Here is a 12,314-nt window from a genome sequence, read left to right on the forward strand (position 1 = left end):
CTTTCATCTGTACCACATCCACGCACATTAAAAGACCCAAACCTTAGGGTGCTGGTCCGAAAACTCCCAGACCTTCTTATGCCTTTACTTGATAGGATCTAATAAAATAGGATAGTAGAGATACAAGAGGATACAGAAAGAAAGAAAGAAAAAAAAAAAAAAAAAAAAAAAAAAAGACAATTATAGAACAGACCTGAAAAAGAACAGCTTTCCCCACAGGATTATAGTCGTTTGGAACAAGTTAGATGAAAATGTGGTGTGTGCAAAAACATTACATGAAGTTAAAAACAGGCTAAATAAAACAAGATATGAAGATGGGACACCAAGAGCATAGGTCCCCTGCCTTAAAATAGAACTAGGTAAATAATTTAACTTATAGCACTTCACATCCTTCACTCTATTCTGGGTATAATACCTGGTCTTAGAAGTTCAGACTACAAGTTTAAGGAAGCCAAACACATAAAGTACTTACCACACTATAGGTATACATAAGCTTGCAGTAGTGGAGATGAGACCAATTAGAAGTGAGGAATGCCAAGGCATGTTCTAAACAATATACAGCTTCCTCTTGCCAGTTGGTCACCTATTGGAAAAAAATACATCCATGTAAAACGGCATATAGAACTTTATAATTAAGATACCTGAAAACTGGTTGTGTGATACAAAGTTGGGAGTTTATATTTATACATACATATACCAGATAACCTCTCCCATTTATAAGTGCAGAGGTTGAGTCATAGGATTCAGCAACTCTTCACTCATCACACACCTATCCAAAATCCATTTGTTGTTCCTTCCATGTTAAGGAAATCAGTACATGTATATCAAAATAATCAAGCTAGACTGATTTTTTTCCTTTAACTAGTAGACAGCATAAAAATTATGTGCCAAACTTTATGGAAATCCACTGAAAAATAAAAAATACAATACATACATACAAAGGCTTTTTCCCCCTTACATGGGAGGTAGCCATCCTCTACATACTCCACTCCCCTCCACCCTCTTAGGGTACTGGTTGGAAAAGTCCTAGACCCTCTTATGCCTCTATTTTTTTTTTTTTTTTTTTTTAGTGATGTCCCCTGTGGAGCTACAGGTAGCAGGATTCCTAGTCCTAACCCCCATCCCATTTTTGTCGCCTTTTACGACTCAAGTGGGAAGACTTGGTGGCAGCATTCTTTTCCCCCACCACAGGGTAGGCAAAAAAAAAAGGAATTGAATATTCAGAAAAATGGTGCAGGACAGTAACAAGGGGTTGGGGAACAGCATAACGGAGGGACAGTCATAGTATCACAAAAGTGTCATCATTTCTCTATGAACAGTCTTCCTCTATCATAGACAAAATGATGTGTGCCTCTGGTCCATAGGGGTGCCCCATATAGACCCTAAAGTATCAACTGCATGCTACTTTGCCACAATAACATGCAGCCAATACAATAAATAAATAAATTTATGTCTTCTAGAAACATACATATGCCAATGGCTATTTCCCTTTTGCAAGGGAAGAAGCAAAAAACAAAACAAAAACAAAGGTAAATCCATTCCCACCCATTCCATCCCCACATACTCCACTCCCATTCACCCCCTGTATGAAGGGGTGATTGTACCAACAGTCGTATGTGGCAGAAACATGAAACATAAGAGAGGCATAGAGGAAGAGTTTAAATGTGTTTGAGATGAAATGTCTGAGAAGTATGGTAGGGGTTACTAGGCTGGATGGAGTGAGAAATGAGGACATGAGGAGGAGAGCAGGGGTGGGGTGGAAAAGGAGTTGGGAGATTGGGTTGATGAAAAAGTATTAGGGTGGTTTGGACACATGGAGAGAATGAGTGAAGAAAGATTAGTAAAAGAAGTGTGGAAGGCAGAGGTGGATGGAGTGAACAGGAGGGGGTGACCAAGGATGAGATGGATATATGGAGTAAAAGGGGCATCAAGAAAGAGGGGGATGTCTGTTGGGGAAGGGAGAAGACAGGGGTGAGTGGAGAATGGTTTATGGATAATGCTGTGATGCATGGAATGGGAGTGGGTGGGGGATGGGGGAGTAGGGGGTTAGGAGTGTTTACATGCGACTGATATTTTGGTTTCACCCAAAGGGTCTCCCTGTATTTCTCTTTTTCTGCATGAGGAGATGGAGAGGGGGCTCACTGATTAAATGAAGCATCATTGCTGTGGATGTGCTGTGTTTTGCTGTACTGCTGACTCAGGGCAATGGATGAGATGCAGCGATGACCCATCATCCAGTAGAAGCCAAGAAAATAGGGAGGGGTGGTGAATTGAAGTGGAGTGTGTGGGAATGTAATGGGTGTGAGTGTAATTATGCATTTTGACTTTGGCTAAATAACTAATAGTAACTATGATCTTTTGTTGTTTTTTCTAGAAAACTAGATTGTCTTATTAACTTATTACTCTAAGTCAACATACTGAATTTTTCTTTCTGAATACCCAAATTTCGTAGAAAAAAATCATGTAACTGTATTACTAAAAGCTATAGTTTTACCCTTAGACATAATTCAACAAGACACATTATAAAAAAGTATAAGTATTATATAAACAAAAAATAATTTATATAGAAGTTTCTGAATTATAAGGATGTGACAAAAACACAGTTACTAAGATACTGAGACACACACACAATTTTTTTTTTAGCAATATAGATGAAAAATGCATAAATACTGATCAATTAGATATGAATGAAGTGTAGTGTTTTGTAAGTGATATTTTTTATATTCAAATGACTTTATCTCAAAATTTTTATTGGATTTTACCAGGGCATTACCCCTGGGACATTACAGAAACAGTGATTCATGATGAGGGTTTGTTTCACAAGGGATGAGCCACATCCCGACATTCAATATAGTCCCTAGTTGTATAATGATCCACACACACACATACACACACTAAGGTCATTGAAAGTGGCATTTGAATACTTGGATGAAGAAATTATAAAAAAAAATATTAGTCACATCGATTAAACCAAAACTGGAATATGCAGTGACGCTATGGGCACCCAGTACTAAAAAGAATATAAGGAAACTAGAAAGAATACAGATAGCAACAACAAAGTTGGCACCAGTTCTTTCCAAATTAACATACAAACAAAGACTATCAAAGCTAGAACTACCAACACTAGAGCAAAGAAGAGAAAGAGGTGATCTACTGATTATATATAGAATCATGAAAGGAATGGAAATCCTTGACAGAAAAGATTGACTAAAAAATGATAATGGAAAAACAAGAGGTCATGACAAGAAACTCAAAAAGGACAACTATAGAAGAGATAGGAAAAAGAAAAGCTTCTCACACAGAATTCTGGATATATGGAATAACTTAGATGAAAAAACAGTGTGTGCAAATACTATTCACGATTTTAAGAATAAACTTGACCCTGAAAGATACAAAGACGGGTCATCACGAGCATAGTTCCCTTCCCGTATAATACAACTAGGTAAATACAGTGACAGTCGAACAAATTGGATATGCCATAGAATGCTCTGCAAGCTAGTGCTAAATCTAGCAATTCTTCGACCAAAAATTGGCAATTTACCTAGCTGTAAACAGATCAGAAGGGGGCAATGATGAGTGGTACTGTGATGAAGCAAAGTGATTTAGGTTTAACTAGAAAAAAAAAGAAGGGAAATGGATGATATACCAACATACGCAGAGACAACCAAAAGATTAGATATGATTAAGTATGAAACGCCTTTGGGAGTGGTTAGAAAAAAATATGTAATATAGACAGTCCCAGATATGAAGATGAATCATTCCATGGATCCAGAACAGAAAGAGGTATCGACCTCAAAAGCATACTAATAAACCAAGAAATATTTGTAATGAAAAGGGATATTGTTGAATGGAAAAGGGAACATAACCAATTATACAAAGAAGTGAGTGAAATGAGGAAGGAAAATGCACTATTAATTAGGGAAATGGAAGAAATGAAAAAGGAACTAGCTTAAGTAAAAACTGATAATGAAAAGATGAAAAGTGAAGACACAAATATAAATGAAACTTTGTTGACAGAAGTTAATGAGAAGATATTAATAGAGGCAGGCAAAGTTGGTGAACATGATGGAAATCAAAATCCAATTGAAAGAGGACAAAGAAAAAAAAAATATATATTATTTAAAGAAATAGTCAAAGAACAAATGAACAAAAGTACAAAGGACACAGTAAAAAAGTAATAAAAGAAGAAAGAGATTGGGTAAGAGACACATTAGAAGAAGAAGAAGAAGAAGAAGAAGAAGAAGAAGAAGAAGAAGAAGAAGAAGAAGAAGAAGAAGAAGAAGAAGAAGAAGAAGAAGAAGAAGAAGAAGAAGAAGAAGAAAAAAAAAAAAAAAAAAAAAAAAAAAAAAAAAAAAAAGTAGTATTGTAATCCATGGTATCAAAGAGGAACATAGACTAATAAGGTTCCAAAGGGAAAAAGAGAAGAATATAGTGACAGAAATACTAAAATAAATACAGGAGGAGCCACAAGGACTTGAAAAGGCAATAGAAGAAATCTACAGGATGGGGAAATATTCTAAAGAGAAGAATTGACTTCTCAAAGTAAAACTTAATTTGCAGAGAATAGCTGAAGAAATATTAACAAACATAGGAAAACTTGCAAAAAGTAAAAACTACAAAAATCTAGGGATAAAAAAAGGAAATGAGTGATGAGGAAAAAGAGAAGGAAAAAATACTTACAGAGGAAGCTAAGGAAAAGAATGTGAAAAGAACAGAAAATGAAAGGAAGGAGTTTTTTTTGAGAGTTACGGACTTGAGACTGAAGAAATGGTACATAAGGGAAAAGGAAGTGCAGGAGAAAGAAGAAAAGGAAAAAATTAAAGATAACATATACCAACATAGACGGATTGATATCTAGAAATAGATGAATTCAATGACCATCTGGAACAAGAAAAACCAGATATAATGGGGATTGTGGAGATAAAATTGAAAGGATCATTATCACCAAATAGGCCAAGGATTATATAATTGTTGGTAGAGAAATAGAGAAACAAAGCAGGGTGGAGGGGTGATGTTGCTAACCAGGAAAGGCCTAAATGTGACAAAACTCAAAGAAGGAGAGAACAATGTGGAGTTGATTATGATAGCTGAGGATAGATATGAAAAATTGAAAGTATGCAGTGATTTATGTCCCACCTAAAACTCATGCATGGAATGAAAGTGAACACTCCAAAATTCTGGAAGACACAAGAAAAACATTAAATGAAATAATAAAGAAAGATGGAAATCTGGTAATTATGGGTGATTTTAACTCAAGAGAAATATGTTGGGAAGAAATAACTGTGAAAGGTGGAGAAGATCAGTGGGGAAACATATTACTGGAAATGACCTTTAATATACACATTGATGCAATGGGTCAAGGAAAATACCAGATATAGAAATAACAATGAACCCCCAAGATTGGATTTAATATTCACAGCAGAACCCAAAATTGTGGATATAATGGAATACAAGACACCATACTACTAGAACTAGAACTAAATGAAGAAACAAATATAGAAATTAATGAAAAACACAAAAAAGGAAGACTAATGTATAACAAAACAGATTTTGAGAAACTTAGAAAATTCTTTCAAGAAGCAAATTGTAAAAATAAATTAATAATGATGAAACAAAGGTGGAAGAGAAATGGACAATTTGGAAGGAAATCTATAATTAAAGTGTACCTAGATAAAAACAGGAAAGGGTATATATAAAATCCTGCAGTGAGGCAAAATACAGAAGAGATAAAGCCAGGAAAAGACGAAAAAGAAGAAGAGAAAAAAAAAATGGAAACTATACGCCAAACTAAGAAATGAATATGTAAAAATACGTTGAGAAGAAAAGAGATTTTGAAAAGGACATAATAGGCAAATGTAAAGATCAACCCAAATTATTTTATAGAACTAAATGAACAGGAAATACTTAAATTCTGTCAAGATAAAAGAGAATACACATAATACATAGAAATGGCAGATATTATGAACAAACATTTCAAATCTGTATTCACCAGAGAGGAAAAAAATCTACAAAACTGTGATCAAAGAATTGAAGTAAGATTTCACCCAATGAAGAAATTAAATATTACTCAGAATGAAATAATGAATACATATATGTTTGATGTTAACAAGTCACATGGCCAGGACGGAGTTGCAAACTGGATACTAAAGGAATGCATAGAGGAACTAACAGGAAAAATATACAAAATAATTAAATGCTCACCGAAGGAAGGAAAACTACCAGGAGACTGTAAAGATGCCAATATAGGGCCAATATATAAAGGGGGAAATATGGAAGACCCAACAAATTATAGACCGGTGTCCATAATGAGTACAATAGTTAAAATTTGTGAGACAATCATCAAAGATAGATGGACAAAATATCTGGAGGAGAATAATATACTGAAACTGAGGCAATTTGGATTCAGACCAGGAAGATCATGTACCCCTAATTTGATTGGTTTCTATTCAAGATTGATAGATATATCGCAAGAAGGGGATGGCTGGGCAGACTGTGCCTTCCTGGACCTACAAAAGGCATTTCATAAGGTACCACACAGAATATTGCTATATAAACTGGAAACAATAGGAGACATACATGGAAAACTATTGAATTGAATGTAGGACTTCCTACATGGAAGAAAAATGAGAGTAGTGCTGAGAGACAAATATTCAAAATGGGAACAAATAAGTAGTGGCGTCCCACAGGGATCAGTACTAGCTCCGATAATGTTTGCTATATATGTAAATGACATGGACGAAGGTATTGAAAGTTACATGAACTGCTTTGCGGATGACACAAAGTTATTAAAGAGAATAAATTCTGAAACAGACTGTGACTCACTACAATGATCTGAACAAAGTGTCATAGTGGAGCAAGAGATGGGAGGTAGAATTCAACATCAAGAAGTGCAGTATAACTGAATTTGGAAAAAGCAAGAGAATATCTGGACAGTATTAAAAGAAAATGGAGAAAAGTGGGAGGTGAGCCAGCTGTTGTTTGTGGATGACATTGCGCTTGTCGCAGGATCGGAGGGATTGAGGAAGTTGGTGACAGAGTTTGGGAGAGTGTGTGATAGAAGAAAGCTAAAGATAAATGTGGGTAAAAGTAAGGTGATGAGATGTACAAGGGGTGAAAGTGGCAGTAGACTGGAAGTGAACATTAAGGGAGAGTGACTGGAGGAAGTGGATAGTTTTAGATACTTGGGTGCAAATGTGGCAGGAAAAGGTGGAGTGAAGGTGGAGGTAGAATGTAGATTGAGAGAAGCAAGTAAATGCCTTGGTGGATTAAAAAGTGTAATGAGGAATAGACATTTGGGAATGGATGCTAAGAGGAGACTGTATGGAGTTATTGTACCAACAGCACTGTATGTGGCAGAAACATGGAACATAAGAGAGGAAGAGAGAAGGAGTTTGAATGTGTTTGAGATGTGGTGTCTGAGAAGTATGATGGGGGTTACTAGGCTAGATAGAGTGAGAAATGAGGAGGTGAGGAGGAGAACAGGGGTGGAAAGGGAGTTGGGAGATAGGGTTGATGAAAGAGTATTAGGATGGTTTAGACACATGGAAAGAATGAGTGAAGAAAGACTAGTAAAACAGGTATGGAAGGCAGATGTGGAGGGAGTGAACATGAGGGGACGTCCTAGGAAGAGATGGATGGATGGGGTGAAGGGGGCTTTGGGGAAGAGGGGAATGTCTGTTGAGGAAGGACGGGAGAGGACAGAAGACAGGGGTGAATGGAGAATGGTTGTATATGGATGAGGTTGTGATGTATGAGGTGGAATGGGTGGGGGATGGGAGATGAGGTAGTATGTGTGAGCAAAATTTGACGCAGCCCGAAGGGATTTCTCCCCATCTTCTTTAATGCAGGTTTTTTTTTTTTTTTGCCAATTTAATGAAGCAGCCTTGCTGTGGATGTGCTGTGCTTTGTGACACTGCCTCTGACCCAGGGCAATGGACAAGGTGCAGGGATGACCCGTCATCCAGGAGGTGCCAAGAGGGAGGGTGGAGTGTATTTAGGGATGGAATAGGTGGGAATGATTTTATGCCTTTTCCTTTTTGGCTACCTCCCTCATAAGGGGGAAAAATCCTTGGTATATGTAATTATAAAATTGATGGAAAAGAAGTAAAGAAAGTAAATACTGAAAGGGATCTAGGAGTAATCATCACCAAAGACATGTCGCCTGATAAACATATTAATAAAATAGTCGGAGAAACATACAATTTGTTGAGATCAATAAAGGTGGCCTTTGAATACCTGGCCAAGGAAATGATCAAGAAAATATTACAACCACTGATAAAGCCAAAACTGGAATATGCAGTGATGATATGGTCACCAAGTACAAAAAAGAATATAAGAAAATTAGAAAGAACACAAAGAGCAACGACAAAGATGGCCCAAACACTTTCAAACATGAAATATCAACAAAGACTGGCCGAATTGGAATTGCAAACCCTGGAACAAATAAGAGAATGAGGGGACCTACTAACCATCTACAGAATTATGAAAGGAAAAGAACACCTTGATAGACAGGACTTATTAAAGTAGGACAGAGGAAAAACAAGAGGACATGCAATGAAACTCAAAAAGGATAACTACAGAAGAGACCTGAAAATGAACAGCTTCCCACACAGAGTGATAGATATAGAACAAATTGAAAAAAAAAAAAAATAGTGTATACAAACACAATACAAGAATTTAAGAACAAAATTGATCTTGTGAGATACAAAAACGGGTCACCACAAACATAGCTCCCCTTCCCGTATAATACAACTACATTCAAACTCCTCCTCTCTTATATTCCATGTTTCTGCCCTGTACAGTGCTGCTGGCACAATCACATATATAAGATAATTGATTACTAACTCAAAGAAGGAAAGGTACCACAAGTTTGGAAAAAAGCAAATATTGTACCAATATATAAAGGAGGGGACAAGGAAAATCCAACTAACTATAACTGGTCTCCCTTACAAGCATAATAGCACAAATGTGTGAAAAAGTTATAAAAAGTAGATGGATTAAACATCTGGAAGAAAATAATTCACTGAATCCAAAACAATTTGGATTTAGACACAGAAGATCATGTGCCACTAACTTGATTTGCTTTTACTTGTGTAAGGGGGAAAAAGCCTTTGGTACATGTATGTATGTAATAGAAATATTGCAAGAAAGGGATGGATGGGCATATTGTGCTTTCCTAGATTTGCAAAAAAACATAATCTGCCCATCTTGCTCTTCTCTTCCATTATCATCTCTCCATCTGCACCTTTTACCTTTTCTTCTCTACTTGATTTGCCTCCTCTTCCTCTCTTAATTTCTTTCAAAAACTTCTTTTATCACTTTCAAAATTTTCTGTCATACTCTTACTCCATTTCACATCTGCTCTCCTCTTTGCCTCCTTTATCTTGAGCTTTACTTCTCTTTTCTTTGTTCCTCTCATATGACTCCCTCGTCCTATTTTGTAACCAATCTGTGAAAGGTCTCCTTTTCTCTTCTACAACCTTCTTTTTGTTTCCTCATCCCACCACTCACTACCCTTCCTTCTATTTCCTCCAGTCCTTCTTGTTCCACACACCATCTTTGCATACCTTGTGATTCCCGCCTTGAAGAACCATCCCCATTCCTCCTCCACTCCTAGTTCTACTCTATCCTTCACTCCCTCCCACTCCTCTCTCAGCTTCTTCTTGTACTCCTTCTCCTTTTCCTTATCATTTAAGCAGTTCACTCTATGCACCTCCCTACCTTTTGTCCTTTTCCTCTTTCTCCATCTATCCTCCACTCTCAACTTACTTTCCAAAGGAAAGGGAGCAGTGGAGGTAGAATGTAGATTGAGAGAAGCGAGTAGATGCCTTGGTGGATTAAAAAGTGTAATAAGAAATAGACATTTGGGAATGGAAGCTAAGAGGAGATTGTATGAAGGATTTTATGCCTTTTTCTTTTTGGCTACCTCCCTTTGTAAGGGGGATTGCCTTGGTCTATGTATGTATGTATCTCGGTCATTTTCTTAGAACTTCCCACTGCAACTATCTATGTAACCAATCTGTGAAAGCTCACTTCTTCTCTTCTACAACCTTCTTTGTTTCTTCATCCCACCACTCACTACGCTTCCTTCTATTTCCTCCCGTCATTCTTGTTCCACACAATCTTTGCACACTTTGTGACTCCCTCCTCCACTCCTAGCTCTATTCTATCCTTCACTCCCTCCCACTCCTCTCTCAGCTTCTTCTTGTACTCCTCCTTTTCATTTAAAGAGTTCACTCTAAACACCTCCTTACATTTTGTCCTTTTTCTCTTTCTCCATCTATCCTCCACTCTCAACTGATCTTCCACCAGAAAATTATCTGATATTCCCCCACTCTCTCCCCTTAGAACATGTACATCCTTAACTCTTCCTATTATACTCCCCTCTACCATTACATACTCCATTAACGCTCTATCTACCACCTCTCCCATGTGTAATTATACTTGACTTTCTTCCAAAACACTGTATTTATTATCATCAACTCTCTAGACATATCTCCACCATCAACTCTCCACTATGATTCTTTCCTGGAACTCCACACTTCCCAACCACTCCGTCAATTGGTTAAGTTCCTACCCTAGCATTAACCCCTTCCATACGGTGACGCCTACGTAGGCGTCATGAGGAGCAAGTGGGTACTCAAGGATGCCGACATCAGCGTCTTGATTATATTTATTGTAGTTGTACCTGCGTGACCCCCATACTCTGCTGGCTTCATCATATTTTCTATGGTTATCAAAATTCATGGGTGAAAGAGAAAACGATTAATACAGCGGTGACTTTATCTTTTATAATGCGAGTATTATGACCCAACATCGCACGTCTGGCAGCTAATGCTGCCCGCGAGATTTTGACCCGTATTGAAGGGGTTAAGGTCTCCCAACACTACTACATTGACGTTCCTCCCTAATCCCTCTATGCACTCATTTTATCTATCCAAAAATCCTCCCTTTCTTCTACACTCTTCTCACTACCAGGCCCACATGCACTTACAAAAAAACCACACCTCCTTTCCCAGTTTCACCTTCATCCACATTGACCTTGAAGAAACCTACTTCCACTCCACTACACATTTACCTATCTCTTCACTTACTAGTATAGCCACCCCTTCCCTCCCTCGCCCTCTCTTCACTCCTGAGAACCTCCCAACTACACTCCCGAACTCAAACTCACCCTTCCCTCTCAACTTAGTTTCACTCAAAGCAAGCACATCTATCTTTCTTCTCACAAACATACTACCTATCTCTTCCCTTTTACTCTCATCTGTACCACATTCATGCTCATTAAAAGACCCAAACCTTAGGGTGCTGGTTGGAAAACTCCTAGATCCTCCTATGCCTTTACTTTTTTTAGGAATGTCCCCTGTGGGGCTACAAGGAGAAGGATGCCTAGTCCCAATCCCCGTCCTGTTTTTCTTACCTCTTACGATCCAAGTGGAAATACTTGGTGGCAGCATTCTTTTCCCCCCACCACAGGGTAAGTGAAAAAAGGAAATGAAATTCAGAGAAATGGTACAGGACAGCAACAAGGGGTTGGGGGACAGCATAACAGAGGGACAGTAGCAGTATAATAAAAGTTTCATCATTTCCCTGCGAGCAGAGTCCTCCTCTATCTCAGACAAAATTATGTGTGGCTCTGGTCTGTAGGGGCACCCCATATAGACCCTAAAGTATCAACTGAATGCTACTTTCCCATAACAACATGCAGTCAATACCCCAGAGAAGAGGAACAGAGGGAGTAATTGGCGAGGAACAGTGTGGATTCAGGACAGGTAGAGGTTGTGTAGATCAGATTTTTGTGGTAAGACAGATATGTGAGAAAGCTATAGGAAAAGGTAAGGATGTTTTATGGGCTTTTATGGATCTGGAAAAGGCTTATGACAGGGTAGACAGGAAGGCACTGTGGGAAGTTTTGCAGATATAGAGGATAGGAGGAAAGCTTCTAGGAGCTGTCAAGAGTTTTTACAAGAGTAGTAGACCATATGTCAGGATTAGAAATGGAGAGAGTGAGTGGTTGTTGTTGCTGTTGTCGTTCCCTAGACTGTCTGTCCAAGCAGTCCCGTCTCCCCAAGGAATGCCACAGCCAAAACTGGGTTTTCCTACAAATCCTTTATAGAGTGTATGTTGGGTTGTTTGCGCGCATCATTGTGTATAATGCAGTCTTCCATTATGTGTTGTATGGTATGGGGTGAAGTGTTACATCCTGGGCAGCTCTTCACAATGCGGTCATCCAGCCTCTTCTGGTAGCTTAGAAGTGCTGGGTGGTGGCTGCACTGCAGTCTGGCCAGGTGGACTCTGTCCTTTCGTGAGAGAGA

The 12,314-nt window shown here is 38.2% G+C and overlaps 2 protein-coding genes across 3 annotated transcripts in view; one reads left to right on the forward strand and one right to left on the reverse strand.

The window, feature by feature from the left end:
* Positions 1 to 12,314, forward strand: part of prel (preli-like) — a 358,444-nt gene that overhangs the window by 31,341 nt on the left and 314,789 nt on the right. The gene's annotated exons all lie outside the window — the stretch shown is intronic.
* Positions 473 to 12,314, reverse strand: part of LOC143018165 (uncharacterized) — a gene marked incomplete at its 3' end in the record, with an annotated part of 324,170 nt that continues 312,328 nt past the window's right edge. Inside the window, 1 exon segment of the mRNA XM_076173326.1 lies at positions 473 to 583. Coding sequence (XP_076029441.1) covers positions 473 to 583 — 111 coding nt within the window.

Source organism: Oratosquilla oratoria, chromosome 34 (assembly GCF_046742065.1).
Source record: "Oratosquilla oratoria isolate Oo_2021 chromosome 34, ASM4674206v1, whole genome shotgun sequence".
Taxonomy (NCBI): Eukaryota; Metazoa; Arthropoda; class Malacostraca; order Stomatopoda; family Squillidae; genus Oratosquilla; species Oratosquilla oratoria.